Consider the following 20,734-nt stretch of genomic DNA (forward strand, 5'->3'; position numbering starts at 1 on the left):
AAATTATTTATTTTGACAAGGCAAACCACTGTGGCACCTAGAATTATAAAGAGAACCATTTTTCACATAGAAACATTTCTTTGAAAAACAATCCTTTTTAGAAGAACAACGAACAAACCCTTGTCTAGTTCCTGCAGGTCTTTTTCTTGCTGCTGTTCTCAGTGAAATTTCCAGATTAGGTACTCGTTCTTGAGTCAAAAAAATGTTCACCGAAACATTGAATTCAGATCTGAAAATCAGGGAATATGATAAACTTTGGTATCAAATTGTGACAAGCCCCGATTAGCTATAGTCTGCACAATTTTAGATAAACACAAATAATATTGTGTAATAAATCAGTCAAAACACAAATAAAACAGAATTTTCCTAGCATGTCAGTTAGAATGCATTTTTCCCGAATTCTACCTAATGCTGTTAGTTATAATGCATTTTACCAAGTTAATTCAGGTTTCGACTAATTTTGGGCTTTTACTATAACATATATATAGTATAAAAATTATAAAGCAAAAAGATATGCAATTGCAAAATTTTAAAATATTATTAATCACTATAAAATATTTAAAAAAAGTTGCTCAACATATTTAAATTCCAATTATAAATTTTGAGGATCATTTATAAAGTGTTAGCCTCATTTGCAAAGAGTTATAATAAATCTTTGAATATTGAGAATTATAAAAAAAATACATGAACAATAATAAAAAGAGAAAACCCATCTCCTTCATTATACTCTTTTGATATTTCCCCCAGGAAACAATTGCATTCTTCTCACAAAATTTTCACTAAAAATTTTATTAATTCTAGTTAAATTAATGAAATAACATGTTTATAGCAAGAAAAATTTTAATGAAACCTTCAATAATAAAAATATAGTCCAAAATAAAAGCTTTTACATCAGTAGCTGTAAAACTGTCATTGAATTCAAATATTGTGTGTGATAGCAATCAAATAATGCATCTAAAATTATCATCCATTGAGAGCTAGTACAGATATTTAAATGATTTAAAGACAAAAATAATTTACCTCGACCACTAAAAATTCAAACCATATATTCATATAAGAATTAGAAAATGGTCAGTTTGTAGTGCATATTCAATATTTCACAAGAATGGTTATAATAATATAAAGAAGCATAAAGATCTCACAAATTTTAAATGGTATAACATTTTAATTTTCAAGATAGCAATAATTTTTCATGTAGTAATAAATGTAAGAAAAGAAAACTTACTAAACATTTATTTGATCTATTATAACCATAACGTGCAGCAAAATGAAGAGGTGTCAGTCCATCTTCACCTTCAATATTAACATCTAGAAATGAATGTAAACCAAGATGTTCAAATTTTGACAAGATAAGTCATGTAATTTATCATACGCTTTTTTTCCATATATCAAAAATTACTTCTTACCTGCACCTTTAACTATTAACAACTGTGTTGCTGCAGCACGATTATACCTGGCTGCATAATGCAGTGGTGCACGTTTATTGCTATCTAATTTGTTGATTCTCTGTTTACAACCTTCAACACTAAAACTATCCAAATAAAATTTCAGCTGTTCAAAGTTTTCATCTCGTAAAAGCTAATAAAAAAAAATTATTTTTAAATATTAATATTTAGAAATGGAAAAAATTCAAATCATAGATATATAAGTAAAATTCAATTTTCATAACTTGCAGTCTTTCTTAAAATTTGAAGGACATTCCTTTTAGAATACTCATAATTGATTGAATTATGAATATTTGCTTTAAGAACAAAATATAAAGCCAGTAAACCAATGATAATGAATATTAATATTATTATTAAGAATGAGAACAGTTGTAAAAGAGAAATTTTTAAAAACTAGAATTATGGAAAAATCAAGCATTTGTCTTATTTTACATTGATACTACTTAAAAGTTAATGCAAAATTATACAGCATGAAAAAATAAAACATTAGTTTTATAATATTTATGCATTTGAATTTGAAATCAAAATTCTTCCCTAAGATGAATGGAAAAAAAAAAAAACTGATATAAAACTTCAAGGTTGAAAACTATTGTATAAAAAGTTCTTCTACTTTTATTTGTTCTCTCCTCACCTCAAAAAATTGTAATCTTGATGACTTGAAATTAATTATTGAAGTATATTCAAATTTGATTTTTTTTAATTGTCTTCAGATGATAGTTTAAATATTAAACTGGAAGGGAGGGGGAAAAAAAAAGACTACCCAATTTATTAGTTTAGCATATATAAATTGCACCTGTGAAAAAATTATGATTATGTGCCCACCCCTATCCATCATCTTTGGTTTTATAAATAAAATAAAAGCCAGAATATTTTTATAAATGATTGGAATCTGTTTAAGTTTTGAAGACAACCATTTAATAAAACTATTATCTGAGATGATATTAAATAATTCAGAATGTTAACATGATATGCACTCATAGAATCACATTTCCAAAAAATTACATTTGCAAAATAAAAAGTGAAATATTTTTAAAATTAACATATACTACATAGCATCATTTCAAAAAGCTACTAATTTTTTGATAAATCTATTTTCCCTGGTAACTTATTTGCCTTATCTCTTCATTAAAAAAAATTGCTACAACCAATTCTTGGAAAAAGATGTTGATGTCTAAAAAATTTTCCAATTAACATATTTTGACTTGTATATTTTTCATATGGCATTAGAGAAGAACATGAAATATGCATATTAATCAGTACTAACTAACTTCTAAGAGGAAGATAATCTTTATGGAATGTTTAGAATTTTGATAAGCTGATTGATAAGTCATTCAATTAGATAAGGTTAAGGTCATGAGAAAAATATTTTAATCTGAGAATTTTAACTATATCCTTTTAAAATAGGAGGTAGATGATATTTCAGTCTGAGTAAATATGTTTTACATTTTGTCATAATCTCTCTCATATAATTAATTCATCTTTGTGTGTGAATTACATATTTGTTCTAAAACAAAAGCTAAATATTTTACTTCACAGATCAGAATTTTCAGATTTAACAAAAAAAGCAATTAAAATAAAAAATTTCAGAATTAATTAATAGTATCATGGGTTCATGTTAGAAAAGTGATTCTTTTTTCTTCATGAATAAAAAAATATAACACATTTTATTACAACTCCCTGAACTATGTAAAATTTTTTTAAAAGTGACACACAGAAACCTAACTCTTTAAATTAATGAGAAATTTAAATATATACATCGATATTTACTTTCTTAATAAATAATTTGCAATAATCATTATGCAGCAAAAGTTTGGATGAAATAACACTTCTTAGTTTATATCAAAATTTCTAAAATATGCGCAACTGTATGAAATATAGCAAGACTGAATTATAAGTTGGTAGGGGAAAAAAATTGTAGATTTGAACAAATTTGACATCTGAAGCAAAATATTTCATACATTCTATGCATGATCAAAAATATAGGCAACTTGCTTTAAAATAATATAACATTTCAAATGATGGGTACTTACTCTTTGTAATGTAAAAGCTGTTTCACCAGCAAACTCACTTTCATCAAATCCTTTTATTAATGGTGAAGTTTCTAAGTCAACTTTTGTTTCCTTACAAAATTGAATTTTTCGACTAATATATCTTGCATTAAGATTGCTCAGACTACTTTCACTTTCCAAATCATCATCACTTTCAGCCTGTAAGCTGTCACTGTTATAAAGCGAGTATTTCACTTTTGCAAACTGAGTGGACATAGTGTAGTCCTAATCTAATGAATAATTAAAATATATTTAGCTGATGCAGATCAGTGGCATATAAGGATTATTTCAGTTCAAATAAATATTTATACAATAATAAAACTTTTTAACTAAACTATCTAGTCACTACAATTCAATTTTTGGAAAATGAATAAAGAGAATAGAAAACTATATGCAAGCCAGGCAAATAATAAATTTATATGTTATACATCTGTGCAAGAAATTCCTCTTTTAAAATTCACTTAACCAATTTTATGAAATAAACATCAGTTTATTAAAGGCAAAAATTATGAAAGTAATGATTTAAAAATCATTTTAAATAAAATATAAACACACACCGCAGAAATATTTATTCGTTTCAATATTATATTTAAGATTTTATTTTTCAAAAATCTACAAGAGCCTAAATATTACGATAAGTAATGGACATACTTAAATAAATATAAAGTCCATGCCAATATGTATATGCGAAACGGCAAGTTTCGTAATTTGCTAAAGTTTAATTTTTTAAATATAACACAAAAAAGTATTAATTTAATATAAAATAAGGTAAATTCATATGCTAACAAAAATATTCATGAACAGCAATAACATATGGTTGTTATTATGAAAAGCAACGCCGGCAATAAATTTTGGTTTATCATCCACCTTTGTTTATTTACAACTGATGGGAATGACCGACATTTTATTGCACAGCTTAGAGAAAAAACTCGTGTTAAAACAGATTAACAGTGTTAAACAGAAAGAAAAAAAATGCATTACCTACGAAAAAGTGCTTTCTAAATTAAATTTTAGGCCGAATTATTTGAAATTTATATATTAAAAAAGACTATTCAAATTTTGGCACAGCAACATTGTAAAGAAAAGAGCTCCGCGAAATAAGCTTATCCCATTACGTTACTGGGAGAAAATTATTAGAAAGGCATGAAGCAATTTATATATATTTCTTTTCAAATTTGTTATTTTTACAATCTATACACTTTTACCTGATGAAGTAAAGTAGATATGCGCTGGCCGTCCAATGGGCTTCCTGGGTACATACATTGACTCAATATTTAATACTGATATATATATTTGTGTGTTGTTTCTTCCATACGCCTTGGCGTTATTTTAAAGCTCACATTGCCCCTTACTCAGTGAAAATCATGTACTTATGAGCTATCTAAATTTTGTAATTGCTAGAATTCTGTTTTAGTAACAGCTGATATTAAAATACATAATTATTGCAATCAAGCATTTTATTGTTATAGTCGTTCTCTTATCGAATTCGTTCCACTATTTTCATCTTTATGATCGAAAGTTTAGCGATCCGTCAAGCCACTGATAATCGATCAGTTCCAGAATAAAAAGAAAAAAAAAAAAATGCTGTTACAGAGAAGCAGTTTTTCTGTCTTTTAGGCTTTGAAAAGATTGTCCTTCAAATTATCCTGCGTTATTTAAAGAATAACTAATGAAATCTTAGTTACAGGAAAAAACTACACCAAAGGATTCTATTGTTTTTAACTCAGAGAGTTCAGTATTTCTAGAACGAAACTATAAAATTCTCACAAAAATGCTCATAGAGTCGAACTTGCACCTTGAAAGTGTTACGATGAAGATATTGCGACATATTACTAGAAAATCTCACTTATAATATATGCCAAATTTGTCAAAATAGCAAGCAGGTAATTCTAATCCTTCGATTTTGTCCCTTACTCTATGGGTTCAAAATGAGGGGGGGGGGGGAGTTAATTACACGGATGATTATTACTCCGGACTTAATGAATAAATTTGGACCAAATGAAAATTTACTGACAGGTAAAGAAGGCTGACTTATACTTCCTTGATTGTTTGAAATATTCAATTCATAGAACAAACTATTGAGCTAGCATAATTTTATTTCGTCAGAAATTAATATTGTCGGCGAATTTTTTTTAATAAGCACCTTCTGCAAATTCTCCTTAGATCATTCAAGATCTGTCAATTTAACATCTTGCCATTAAAATCTGTTTTTTTTTTTTTTGTTGTTTCCCTTAAGATCACAATTTTTGCACTGAAAAAAAAAAGGGAACTATTAAGTACCTGTGTCATAATGTCTTTAAGTTGCTTTCTCTTTATATTGTTATTATTTTAAGTTAAAATGTAATTAAATTTTTAAAATATATTTTAAAAACGACAATTTAAACCTAAAAGCTCTATGTTTCTCCCATGGTCAATGATATGCATCCAGATTCTCAAAAGAGGAATCTCGAAGAAATATTTACATATATATGTCAAACATTAACAGTAAAATTGCTTTTTTTACACAGATTTTTCAGTTTATTAGATTTGAGATCAAAATCTCTCATAGATCAAATATAAAAATTCTACGATTGAGAAGTATACATATTTTGCTTTTTCTTATATACTTATAGAACAAATAGATGCAAGTGGAGATGGGAATATGGTGATTAATATATATATATATATAAGCACAAAATTTTTAATCAGAAGGCAGTTTCGAAGACAGTGAAGAGACTTTCGATTTCTTGACGTCGTTTTATTTCATCTCGGAGAAGCACGCATTATGTACAAGCAGGAGTGACGAGCACACACAAAAAACAGAACGACACGGAAAGAAATGAGGCTCTTGAATATTTTATCCCTGGTCTTATATAACATAAGATATTGATAGAAAAAATATTTTTCCATAGTGTTTATATACAATCAGATTTCGATAGAGATTTTTGCTACATGTGCCGACGAGGCAAGGAAAACACAGGGATCTTTTAAAAAAGAATTTGTCACGTCAATGGTATTTTGTCCCTTCACTCGGAATGTGGGAAAGTGAGGCTTTTAGCCGATTCAGCAATTTCCCAAAGCTTCTCTTAAATTAATTAAGTAGAGAAAGTAGAATTGGATCAGGAAATAAGAGAATATTTTAGAATGCAGTTACTATGGGCTAAATTAAGATAAAACTTGGAAATTAATTAAATTGAAATTAGAGTTTAAAATATCATTACAATTTCCCCCCTCCCACCGCAATGAGTGAAAGTGCCTCAAGGCCCTTCGACACACAGCCACAACCTATAGTGGTGTTCAAGCAAGAAACTAAAATTTAAAGGCATATTAAAAGTGATGTCCAAGTTTTCCTTACCTTTACATTAATATAAAAATCCTTTTGAACAAGTTTATCTAAAGCATAAAAAAGATAAAGTAATATCTGTGAAAATATTAGATAAACTTAAATATTCAACAACACCAAAAATAATAATATTAAAATGTGCAATATAAAAATGATTTTCTGCAGAAACTCAGTCTATTGTTTCTCAGTCTGTAAGATTGTCTCTATTTTGTGAGGAATGTCTCTAAAGAATTCTTGCACACAATGTCCTTTAATAGTAGAAGGCTCACCAAAATCATCATATTGGATGTAAAATAATGGAGTAATAAATTGAACTTATTTAATAATAAAATATCAACATAGTATTGATTTTTGTATGTAACATTTGAATCTGAAAATAATAATATGAGATTCAAAATACTCTTATTATAAACATTAATACTCAAAACAAATGACATAAAAATGTGTAATTTTAAAATTAGAAGAAGAAGAAGGGGAAAAAAAAGCTTTTAACACACTAGTTAGCCAATTAGTGGTGACTAGTAAAACCTTGTCTACCAATTTCTAGTAATGGGTGAAACTTAATGACCCAAAATTAGGACATCAAGAATTGGGACGTAATTCTTATTCTCTTTCTACTCTCATCCAGGAATATTTATTTCCAAAGTGGAGAACAACATATCTAGGATAAAAATAGAAAGAGATAGAAATTAGTTGTGAGGTTGACCTTATATTCACATCTCAATAAGACTGAGGTATTCGAATTTATGTTGTGAAGGCGACTATCACATCATCATCATGAAGAAAAGAAAAACTAACTTTTACGAGTGGAGACAACGGGCCAACCTAAGTTGGGGTTTATTGGAAGAGACATGGGAAATAAAAGGATTTTTTTAATTATTATTCATGACTTAATTTTAATTTTTCTGGTGGGTAATATGTTCTTAATTTTGATACAAAGATAACATCCGTTGCTTTGTTTGTTAATGCGTTTGGTTTAGTTATTTTATAATTTACATCTGAAATTTTAGTTACTATTTCATATGGACCTGAATATACTGGAGATAATTTTCTATGATTTGGGTAATTAAATTCATCATACATTATAATGTCACCAGGTTTGAATGGAAAATCTATAAATGTTGCATCATATCTTATTTTATTTTTATCATGATATTTGATTGTATTATTTTTAGCTAATTTTTTGGCTTCTTCTATTGGAGGATAGAATTGACTTTGAGTTAAGGAGGAGGATAAGGTAAAGTGCCAAATGACAAATATGCAGGAGGAAATTTTGTAACTGAATGGGGTGTTAAATTATATTCATTGATTACTTGTTCTAAAAGTCTAGTCCAAGGAATTTTAGTTGGAGAAGAATTGACCTTACACTTTAATTTAGTTACTATTGACTGGTTAACTTCTTCCACATTTCCCATTAGTTTGTGGATGATGTGAAGAAGTTAACAGATAGATGCTTGATACTGTAATTTCTGAGGAAACGTTTGAATTTAGATGAGGTAAAAGCAGTCAGTTCTATCAGTTAATAATTTAGAAGGTACCTGAATTTGGAAAACTTGCTTTAATATATTAATATAAGTTTCAGAAATTTCATTTTTGGAAGAAAAAGCCCAAACATATCTAGTCGCATGATCAATTACTATATGAAGAAATTTTTTTGTTAAATTGTAATAGTTAAATCCACCAGCAGTATCGACAGAAAGACATTCAAAAGGACGATCTATGGGGAGCACAGCCTACAAAAAGCCAAATCTTTTAAAAACACTGGTTATCGACCACATTGGCGAATTCTTTTTTTATTATTATTTCTTGTAATTCGGACTTTCCTCTTTCCAAAATAGTATTTTCTAGGAAAAGGAAGGCCTGACCTATCATACAGGAGAATTTTAAACAATTTTTTAGCTAAAATTTGTTTTTAATTTCAATTTTCTTAAACTTTAATTTTCAGAAAAAATCTCCATCGTTAACATGATATCTTAAAAACTAATAGAGGTATTTAAATAAAAATTTCAGCGTGCGTTTTAAATAATATGGGCAATGAAATGAAACAAAAGTTTTAGTGTTGGTGAAATACTTTTTCATTTATAGGTGTTTTTAGAAAATTTAAGTTGTAAATTTATGAAAAAAAGGTATATATACGTATATTTTTACCCATAACTTCTTTGCATCTTAAAATGTTTCTTAGATTTTGATTCATTTCATTCATCATTATATTCTATAACTTGTGTACAAAGAAAAATACGATTGCTGCATTACAATTTTGTGTAGAGTGTTAACCGTTTTGGTTAAATTTCGTTAAAATTTACTACAAATTTTCCTATTTCTCAAAATATATTATATTTTCAAATAATTTTTTTGTATTTATAGTGTTTATAATTGACAATTAATCTAAAACCATAAATAGTTTTTTTTTTTTTAAATTAATTTTTCAAAAATTTTCCTTTGAACGTAGTCGGTTACCTTTTTTTTCTTTTTCTTTTTATTTAATTGACAAATATCACAATGTTTAACAAAAAGTGCAATATCTTGAGTAATATGGGGTCAATAATACTAAGGAGTAATTAAATTTATCATTTTTCGAATGCCTGAATGCCCAAATTGTTTATGAGCATTTTGCAAAACTTTTCTTCTAAGAGAAAAAGGTACAACTGTTTTAAATAAATTTTTCTTTTTAACTACAAATACATCATTAATATTTTCATATTTAGTATTATCTAAAATATCTAAATTTTGATAGTGTTTTTTCTCATCTAATTCCAATAAATGCCCAGAATGTTGGAGATATTGAGCAGTAGGATGCCTTGATAACATATCAGCTTCAACATTAGCTGTTCCCTTTAAATATTTCACTTCATAATCAAACATGCTTAGTTTTAAAGACCAACGAAGTAATTTTCCCCTTAAATTTTTTACATTTTTAAATCAAATAAGAGCAGCATGATCAGTATGAATTGTGAATTTCTTCCCATGTAAATAGTAATAAAATTTATCAAGAGCATCTACTATTTCTAAACATTCCAACTCAGTTATATAATAATTTTTTTCATAAGAACGTAAAGTTCTTGAATGATAAGATACAGGATGTAATTGACCAAAACAGTCAGTCTGTTTTAGAACAGCTCCAATGGCTACCTGAGATGCTTCACAAAAAACATGAATAAGTAAATTAGGGTTATATAGTTGTAACACTGGTTTAGTTATCAATTTATTTTTTAATATTTCAAAAACTTTTTGACAGTTTTCTGTCCATTGCCATGGTGTATCTGTTTTAAGAAGATTATTTAAGGGTTCTCTAATTTTAGTATAAGAATCAATAAACCTATTATAAACATTTACAGAACCAAAAAACTTTGAAGCTGTTTAACATTTTTTGGAGGTTGTAATTTTTTAATATTTTCAATATTATGATTATTATTAGAAATGCATCCTTCTTTGACTTCATACCCTAAGAAATTAATTTTATCTTGAGCAAATACACATTTAGAAAATTTTAATTTAATATTTTCTTTTTCACACATTTGAAAAATCTGTTTTAAATGATCATAGTGTTCCTCTAATGAGTTAGAGAAAACTACTATGTCATCAAAATAGCGATATGCAAAATTTAAAAATTTATGTTTATTTAAAATTTTACGAATAGCTCAATTGAATATTGCAGGTGCATTTTTAAAGCCAAAAGGTAGGACTTGAAATTCACATAAACCTTCAGTAGTTACAAATGCAAATTTATGTTTATCTTTTTCATGCAATGGTATGTGCCAATATCCAGATGCAAGATCCAAAGTTGAAAAAACTTTAGCAGTACTTAATTTATATAATAAAGTATCTATTCTAGGAAGAGACTCTGCCTCAGATTTGCAAAGGGAATTAATTTTACGATAATCAATACAAAAACGACTTTTTCTATTTTCATCTCTTTTATATGCTAATGTTACAGGGGCCTCATTAGAAGAATTTTGTCTCGTTCCAGAATTTTGAGAACAGCCAAGAGGGATTTCTGTGCACGGGGAAGTCAAATTGGCTGTTATTGGAACATTTGTCATAAATTGGGGATGATGAAAAGGACATACTTGGGTCCAATGATAAGCATTTGGAATACCTTTTTGAGTACAAATTCTATATGGAGAAGATGTTAATCTTTGTTGGAAAGGCAAATTATGACCATAGTTATTGAAATTATTTGGACGTGGCCTTATTGAATTCTGATAATTTTGTCTAAAATTATTTTGAGCTCGAGGAATAAAAGAATTTTGAAATCTATAACTAAAATTATGCCTAGGTGTAAAAGGTGCTGTTTGCTTTACTCTGATTCTGGTTTCATTGCACCTGCCTGGGTTTGGTTCTGAAGATTCTTCCATTTTTAATAGTTTAGTTGTTATTATAAGCCATTCTGTAGGGGTACAAGGAGCTTTTATGCTTACCAGTTGTTTTAGTTGAGTTGGTAGTCCATTAGTAAGACCTTTTAAGACCACAGTCCATTAGTAGTTGGTAGTCCATTAGTAAGACCTTTTTTTTTTTTTTAATTAAGGCCTAACTGTCTGCCACAATGTAATTTTTGATGAAAATGATGAACTAATTTAGCATTTTTTAAATCAAATTTTAATCGTGAAAAGTCAGAAAAATTAACAATATTTGGTTGAATAACCTGTTCTGTTAATATACAACATAAATAATCAAAATTGTAAATATTTAAGCAACTATTTATATAATGAGGTAAAGCTGACCCTTTAAGAAATTTAGCAATATTTTTAATTTTCCACAAGTCAGTCTTGTTATTCTCTCAGCAAATTTTGTTGAAATATACCAAACATAAATCCATTTTCGTTCCATTTTCGGGATCAAAAGGGATTATAGAAGGTTCTTGGGCTATTTAATCATTTTCTTCTTTATCAATTTTATTTTCTGAACTTTGAGGGCTAGACACATTTGTTTTGTCTGGATCAATCAATTTTCCAAATCTTAACAACATCATAGATTCTTTCAAAAAAAAAAAAAAAAAAAAACATTATAAATTTATGCATAAAATTTTAAAAAATAGATTTGATAAAAGACTAAAAAATCAATATTTTAAATAATACTATAAAAATACAATTTGCAATAATTATAAAATTTAAAAATCAAAAGAAAAGAAAAACACATTCATCCATTGAATCGGAAAACACTAAACGCTTTTTGAGAAATCACCAAAGGTACATTTGAGCACTGAACTGGCACTGTTGACCACTGGCGAGTAAAGCAGGCGATTATTATATTGTGGTGATAATAATGTGATATTTTGTAAAACTGGATAAATCATGGCACACTAGGAGTTGGAACTTCTTGAAAATATAGGGAGCACGCACATGAGGAAATGGAGCACAAGCACAAGAACAGAGCTAGAACGTTGGATGAGGTCTCAGGTTACGGAGGGAGTAGCGATGAGCAGCCGGGTAATTCAACGGGTAGTGGGACAAATGCGTACGGGTTTTAAAAGGCCAATAAATCATGCTGGTTCTTTGCTCTTGAAAAAAGGAGCTCTTTGAAAAAAGGAGGGTAGGGAGTGATTAGTCTAGGTTTGCTAAAACATACGTTATCTATTGGCAAGAGTATTTGGCAAGAAAATGTATTGGTATTTTAACTAAATTTTGATGCTTAAACACAAGGGAAAAACTTTTGTGTCAGTGTGTATATGCTAGCTCTATACACACCAGACCGTCTGCCTATCAAATTTGGCAAATATATATTTTGAAGGGTAGGAAAGCGATTTTTTGAATTTTTAATTAGAATTTTAATTAATCAAAAATTAAGAGAAATATTGACTTTTTTGCGTGATAACTTTCTAAAAATTTACAGTAAAAAATAGTTTTTACTTAAAAATCACATAAATTCTCTGCATTATTCATACACAGTCAAAGTATGCTAAATATAGTTCTCATGAAATGAAAATCATTATACTTTAAAAGAAAATTTGAAATAGAAATTCCATTCTAATTAAACTACACCTGAACTTAACTATGACCATCCCAAACGATTCCAATTGTTTTAAGATAAGTGGATCATTTAAATGTGCATTTCAGCTAATTAATAGCAGGCAAGTCAATAAGAGAATTTTAGTTGATAAATTTCCTACTATTTGAAATTAAATCTGTTCGAAGCTTTTGAATTTCTGGTAATCAAATAAATAATTCATATACACATGAAATAAATAACTTAACAGGCCTGATATTATAAAAATACATCTTATCTTATATTTAAAAATCTAGTATTCTCGTTTATGTGAAAACTTTACCTTTTCATACGTAAATATAAACGGAAGATCTTGACTATAAAACATACATGCTATCTAAGATCTGTATTCTTTTTACAGAATAAAAATACCAAAAACTGATAAACCAATAAAATTAATAATTTTTTTAAAATTTTAAGATAATTTATGTAAGAGATAACATTATTTTTTGTATTAATATTTTTAAATGCACTGAATTGCATATTTTTTTCTCCCAAATATGCGTATGTTAAATTTAGTATATCTACGTACAATGGTCTATATTTTAAATAGAATGATAGCCGCATATATATACATTCACTTTTATTTTTGGAAGAAAATCCTATTTTGTTAATTAAAACTTTTAGATTAAAGTTTAAATATTCCACACTTTAATTTTTGAATAATTTTAAACGAAAAATTTGGAGATATCTGTGAAATTTAAAGTATATTAATTAATTAAATTAATTTTGAAACTTTATTCTAGCAATATTCCTAATTACCATTTACAAGTTATTCGTTATGCTATTTTATAATTCTAAAAAATTTGAAGCTTTACAGTTTAAAAAAATATATTCCCCCCTTTTACAATATTGTTTAGAGTGTTATAGAAAATTGTCTTTAGTTTTCGATACTTAGTGTTTAAAATTAATTTTACGTTTTGACTGTGCACTTTTTTTATTTGTACAATATTGAAAATGGACTTTTTAGAAAGAGACTTGCGACTTCAGTTTTCAAAATTTACTACGTAAAATTGCTGAATAAAAATTAAATTAAAATCAATAAAAAATTTGGAGGGTAAAAGGGGCTTTGAGATTTGCAATATCTCAGAGCCTCTGAAAGGTTTAAAATGGCCATGAATTCTTCGGATTAGAAATGCATTGTTTAAAATATGGAAAAAAAAAAAACTCATAGCTAATCAATAAATATTTCAATTACCATTCCTCAATGTTGAAGAGTGCATTACCAGAACTTCATTCAACACTATTTTTAATGATTTATTGTACATATAAGAACGATCTTTAATAAAATTAAAGTTTCTGAAGAACATATATTAATGCAAAAATCATTTTTCTTAATTCTATTTTATTTTTTAACAGTAGATTTGGATTTTGGTTTAATAAAAGTGCAACTAGAAGAAAATTCAACTTGAATTCAGCTAATATTTCCTACAAATTTTCGCAGATACAAATGATCATTTAGCAAAATATTAATATCTTCTGATTTAGTAAACTGCTTATTTTATGCACCTTATACTTACAATATTTCATATACAAAATGCAAAGACATATAATGAATAAATAATTTATCTTTATCAGAATACAGATTTAAAAAAAATGTAACAACATTTAAATTAAATCTACGATGATAAGCAGAAAAGTTGAAATTTGTAAGGCGTTCTATTCTGGAAACCGATTTTTTTAAAAAACTTATATAACATGGAAACTTAACATCCGTAGTTGGAAGTTATTCTTACTACTTACGGCTTTTCAAGAATTGCTTTTGCAACTTTTCCTTCCGTACAAATCTTTCCAATTCCACTAACCTCATGTAATTGTACTTTAAATTTAAGAAATAATTTTTTTAAGTGTCTATATTTAAATAACAAACTTATTGAATTAAATAAACGGATCAAGAAGAAATAAAGCAGAAGTAATGAAACGCAAACTGTTTCATTTAATGCAAAACGTTATATTTATGTAAAATTTATATCTAAAATCTAGAAGAAATTATTATTATTTCGAAGTGAGTTGAGAAGTTATATGAGAAGAAATATCATTCCTCAATGATTTTTATCATACATTTTTGAATAAATACATTGAAAAGCAATCCATCTTTCATAAAAAGCAAAGAGGAAATTATTCATATAGTATTAAAAAGCATGAAATTGTATTAATGAACGTATCGTTAAGTATTCGAAATTGTGTCAAACATCATGCTAACTCTTGTCAAATATGACACTTTTAGATAACGTTTAAAATGTTGTAACCTCTTCTTGAACTGACCTTTATCAGTAACACAACCGCACTGTAAAAGAGACTATTGATCGACAGTTTTATGACTGTTACGCAAAGTGTATTGTACGTAAAAGTCATACAACCAATTCAACGAGAACTGGACCGGATCCTGGAATACAGCATGAATAGGATATTGCATCGGCTGGCGTGGAACGACGTGGTCGAAGGAGCTTCGCCATCGGAGACAGCGTGACCGGCTAGCCGCGACGAAAGGCATGAGTGTCGGAAGGAGCTGTTGCGTCATTCATTTCGCTTTCCCGCGGATTTAATTTTAATTTTTAAAATCATTTGACAATTTTGCACAAGAAACTATCTTTGTCGCCTCTTTATAATGTAAGCATTATTTTATGTGAAGCTGAATGTAGGTGCGACAGGCAGTGAAGAGACTTTTGATTTCTTGACGTCGTTTTATTTCATCTCTGAGAAGCACGCATTATGTATAAGCAAGAGCGACGAGCACACACAGAAAACAGGACACAGAAAGAAATCTTGAACATTTTATCCCTGATCTTATATAACATGAGATATTGATAGGGAAAATATTTCTCCACAATGCCTATATACAATGAGATTTCGATAGGGATTTTTGCTACACGCGCCGACGAGGCAAGGGAAGCACGGGGATCTTTTGAAAAAGAATTTGTCACGTCAGCGGTATTTTGTCCCTTCACTCGGATTGTGGGAAAGTGAGGCTTTTAGCCGATTCAGCAGTTTTACAAAGCTTCTCTTGAATTAATTAAATAGAGAAAGTGGAATTGGATCAGGAAATAAAAGAATATTTTAGAATGAATGAAGTTACTGTGGGCTAAATTAAGATAAAACCTTGGAAATGAATAAATTGAAATTAGAGTTTAAAATATATCATTACACACACACACACACACACACACACATGTATTCTGATTTATGCAGAGCTCCCGAGATAAAAAAACAACAACCCATAAGTATATCACTTATTCATTTTTTTTGTCCAAAAGTACTGTCTCTTTTAGCCCTTATTCCTTTATTCTAAAATTTTCTTTTATTTCCTGATCCGAACTCCATTTTTTTATTTGACAATTTCTAACACCTACTCTAAAAAATTAATGACTTTCTCATTTTTATACTGCAAAGGAAGAAATCCCTATAAGAATCTCAAGTGAAAGAACTGATATATATATATATATATATATATATTCCTAAATATTGAAATTAGCTGAAATTTACTTCCTCTTTACAAAGTTTCATTAAATAAAGTGAGTAATTGTATGAAAACACTCTGGCTTCTGCAGAGAAAATAGTAAATAGTAAAAAGAAATTGGAAAAGTGAAATTTTTAAATGACCCCTCTTCCCCCGCTGACAACGAAAAAGTGTCTAGTATTTTAAAATTCTATGCGGATACAAAATTTTGTGTTTCTATGTACAAAATTTGCAGACAGTTGGTTATTTTTAAATTTAGATAGACTAATATCAAGTTTATGTGAAAATATTTATTTTAGAAATGAAAATTTATACAATACAGAAAAACTGTTATATGTGAATATTTGTTTACTGATACATCATTCGATCCTCATTTCAGAGAAATTTGCTAAACACCCTTGAAAATTGGTCGACGCGCATTTTGATTGATCGACAATTGCAAAATTGGTTTTATAAAGAATGGAAAGGAAACTGGAGAAACGGAGTATTTAATATATTTATTTTAATAAAATACAAAAATCTCAAGCAAAAAAAAAAAAGCTCTTATTTGTATGTTTTTTAATAGAATGTCATGTTTCAGGCATAAGAAGCATTCGGATACGCTAGCGATTTATGCTGCGTGTTATGATGATGTCAACTGAGTTGTAGAAAAATACAAGCACCGTTTTCGGAATTCCCACCATCCTTCTAGGAAATGTATTTACAGAACAATTTAACGATTGAAAACTACAGGATTTCTCGGAGAGAGCGGGAGGCATTTTACATGTGATTCAGAAATTGACATTTTAGCTCGCTTTTCAAATTATTTTCATGCTACAGTACGAACATAAAAGGATTTAACATTCTACAAACAGTGTAGATAACATTTCACTCTAATAATTGACAACCACACATCATTCGTAAAGTCCATGGACTATTACAATAGTTACATAGAAAACGACACCATCGACGTGAACATTTTACAACTGGGCTTTACTTTATGTCAAATGAAATCTGTCTCTGAGAAATGTACAGACAAATCGAGATAGAAACTTAGTCATGTAAACTGTCACTTTTGAAACGGTGAAAGTCCATTCTTCGTGTTATTTTTAGGATCTTTTTGGTTGGCCCTATTTTGTACAACGATGTGGTGACATATAAATTTCGTAGTTCTGATTGGCATTATGTCGGAACTAAGGGATGGATTGAAGTTCTCATTCTGTATATTTATTGTGAAATTCATAAAGAAACCGGCCTTTTTACATCAGAAGATTGTATATACACAAATATCGTTCAAAGAATGCGACTTTGTATTGACGTTGAAATATGCGTTATTATTTCCGGATTCGACCCTTTCAATAATTTCTTGTGTTATGTATATTGTCCCTGGAGATCACAAGGAAAGACTCACTCAAAAACACCGGACAGGAGATGGAAAAATGGTCTAAGTCAATAAATTTATTTTGATATCTCAACAAGTTTGACAAATAGAAACTTGGAACTTGATATCCTTATAGATAAGTGTAAGAAAAACATTTTGCTCATTGACACTTTTTTGTTATTATATATATATGCAATAACTGTTTGATTGCATATTTTTATGATATTGTTTAGTTTTCGCATTATTATATTAGATAATATATCTAGCGTTCCTTGGGATGAAATTATTTTTATGCTTTTTATTAATAAAATATTGCATGTATAAATAATTAGCACAAAAGCGTCAGTAAAACGTATTTATATTATAGTATTTGTGTGCAATGTATATAATATTTAAACCTTAAAAATAAAATAAAATAAATCTAAAATCTTATCAAATCATCCATTGAAAGTTATGCTGGTAAAAATGTTTTACTGGGAAGGTATAATTTTTTTAAATTAGTACTCTGATGAATCCCAATACATTATTGTCTGCAGCTTTATTTAAAAATATAATGCGATGATCTGTTGAATTGATGAATTTTACCGACAAATTATAAACAGTTCAAAGTTTGGAATTTTTTTAGAAAGAGTCCATTTGTAAATATTCAAAACCTATATACCTCAGAAAGGAGATTTATCGAAATTTATTTTGGTAAATATTTATTTTAGACGCCTGACTTTTATGAGATACTGAAGCTTCAAATTGAATAATTTAAATCACAGAAATCGAACATTCAGAAGCGTGGGAAAGCTAGAATTTCTTGAAACTCAGAAATCAAAGTGAAGTTAGAATTCAAATGATTGGAAAATAATTAGTTTAATATAAATGAAATTTATTACATCTCTCTATATGTATGTGCAAAAATCATGTAATCATATGTAATACTTAAATTGTTGAAGGACATAGTAGACACTAATTCAGATCGAAAACGTATATAAATACTTGCAACTAAGAAGTTGTAGTGCTAATAAGAAGCATAATATAACCATTACACTTATTATCAGCTCCAGTAAGAGCAAATGAATTAGAAAAAAAATTAAGCTTAATTTGATAATAATTGAAAAGCTAATGAATCGTAATGATATTTTGTGATTAAATAATTTTAATTTTGAAGCATGAAGCTTTGAGAAATACATTTAGATAATATTAAAATTTGTGCTGTTTTAAATATCTTTTTAGATTATCTAAGCATTTAGCTTTTCATCATGAAGACCACATGTATTTTCTAGATGCGTTATATGTAAAATTAAAAGTGTAGTAACTGAAATATACTTAATATATATAGATTATATAAGCAAGAGCATTTATTCTTATTAAAAAAAAACACGTTGTAAAAGTGTATAATAAGATACGCGATGCATCTCTTATATGAGCGATTACTGAATGGTTCATTTCGATATTTCATATCTTATACAATTTAATAATTTCCAAGCAAGCCGTTTTAGAATTATTATTTTATCGAATGAAACTAAAAAAATAACATTTATCTTTTAGAACAATAGTGCAAAAAACAGACAAAATCTTCGTATTAGAGTAAGTTTTGTATCAATTAAGTACCATATGAATATAATACATATAAAATTGAATCGACTTGCAATTTTTATAGATAAAAGCGTAATAGAACTAAAAAATTATATTTTCTAATATTTCTAGATTCTTTTTAAGTATGCTGTTTTTGTTAGGTTTCTTGCTTTCAAAACTTGGCTGGGAATTATTGCTTTGCCTTTGAGGCTTCTATAATTCAAACAAAATAAGATTTTTGGAACGGAAGCAATAAGATTCAGTTTCTGATAATACGTATAATGTATCGCTGTATTTAAAATAATACGTATTCATACGGCAATTCATTTTTGCGCGTTTCTGACTTTTTTGTTTATTAAAGAACTTGTATTCATCAAAGTAACTCATTTTATACAATTATCAAGAGACTCGGGGCTGGATTTAATAACTGAAATGGCGCAAATTTCCTTTTACAGACATTCGTTTCGAATTATTCTTTCTTATTTTTTCCAAATCCTCCTGTCAGCACTTGAGTGCAATTTGAAGTACTCACATTTATGATAAAGAATGGTATTAAAAAAAGCTTACAATACAATAAAAAAAATGTCTGATTTCTCTTTTTAAACTACAAAAATTCCATAAAAGTCGTTTTACAGATATACTTTTACGACTCAAGTATTTAACCATTTGCATCTTTAATAAATTAACTTGATTTTGAAGTTAAAAAACTCGCATCATACCGGCTTCTTGGACCACGCAAGAAGAAATTTTACACTTTTAATGGAATCCTTGGTAGAAATCTGTAGCAAAACATGATAAACAAACATATTTAGAATAATACTCTGCCATTTTGTTCTCCTCTTGAACATTTTTCTGTCGTTTACAACATTCCTTGTTGGTTCTCCACACATATAATTTTAACTAAATTTTTTCTAATGGTTTTCTGCTCATTATATTTTTTTATCCGAGTTTATTTAATAATTTCTCTGGCTCCTTGAAAAATGAAAAAGAATGATATTGTATATATTATTATGTTATATATTTGATTGCTAAAAATCTTCATTAGTTTTGAATAACTCAATAAATTTGGAATGTGGTTTTTTACTTCTTTTTTATGCAATGTACGTTATTTTCTTTTTTCCCTAATTATAAAGCACACGCCTTTCATATAGAATTATATAATGTTTAAATGGAATATTGACTTTAAATTTTTGTACCAAAACATTATATAATTAAATATAAAGAAGGAAATTGAATTATCTTACCTTTAATGAACCTTACCGTCGAATCATGTATTAATGCACAATTTTAAGTCCAAAAGTAATTTAACCTTGTCCCTGATAATGGCGATGACTTCAATTTTATTTCAGTTATAAAGATTCGTATCATGTTTTCGGTATTTTCAGAGCTTATCTTGTTATGCGGAGATAAGAAAAACGGGGAAATGTCATAAAAGAATTAGTTGCATTCCATCAATGACTAATCAAAGTTTTTAAAGAACGCAGATTGAAGAATTCGCGCTCTACAAGCGGAGAAGGCTGTGAGTGACAAAAACAAGAGAAAAAAAAACATCAAGGA

At 28.0% G+C, this 20,734-nt stretch overlaps 1 protein-coding gene across 8 annotated transcripts in view; it reads right to left on the reverse strand.

Moving 5' to 3' along the window:
* The window catches only part of LOC129962733 (transient receptor potential cation channel subfamily A member 1 homolog), an 82,085-nt gene extending 61,565 nt beyond the window's left edge, over window positions 1–20,520 (reverse strand). The window contains exons 1-4 of one of the 8 annotated variants that reach the window (XM_056076697.1): window positions 20,422–20,520; window positions 3,476–3,723; window positions 1,407–1,578; window positions 1,226–1,308 (exon numbers count right to left, since the gene is read on the reverse strand). In XM_056076697.1, the coding sequence (XP_055932672.1) occupies window positions 1,226–1,308; window positions 1,407–1,578; window positions 3,476–3,709 (489 nt within the window). In that variant the 5' untranslated portion in view covers window positions 3,710–3,723; window positions 20,422–20,520. Of the gene's footprint in view, window positions 1–118; window positions 206–1,225; window positions 1,309–1,406; window positions 1,579–3,475; window positions 3,724–4,144; window positions 4,364–4,474; window positions 4,597–4,698; window positions 5,425–20,421 lie in introns of those variants that run through there. The other 7 variants (XM_056076701.1, XM_056076695.1, XM_056076698.1 and 4 more) reach the window with 7 other exon arrangements.
* Window positions 20,521–20,734: the final 214 nt, after the last annotated feature.

This window comes from Argiope bruennichi, chromosome 3 (genome assembly GCF_947563725.1).
Source record: "Argiope bruennichi chromosome 3, qqArgBrue1.1, whole genome shotgun sequence".
Classification (NCBI taxonomy): domain Eukaryota; kingdom Metazoa; phylum Arthropoda; class Arachnida; order Araneae; family Araneidae; genus Argiope; species Argiope bruennichi.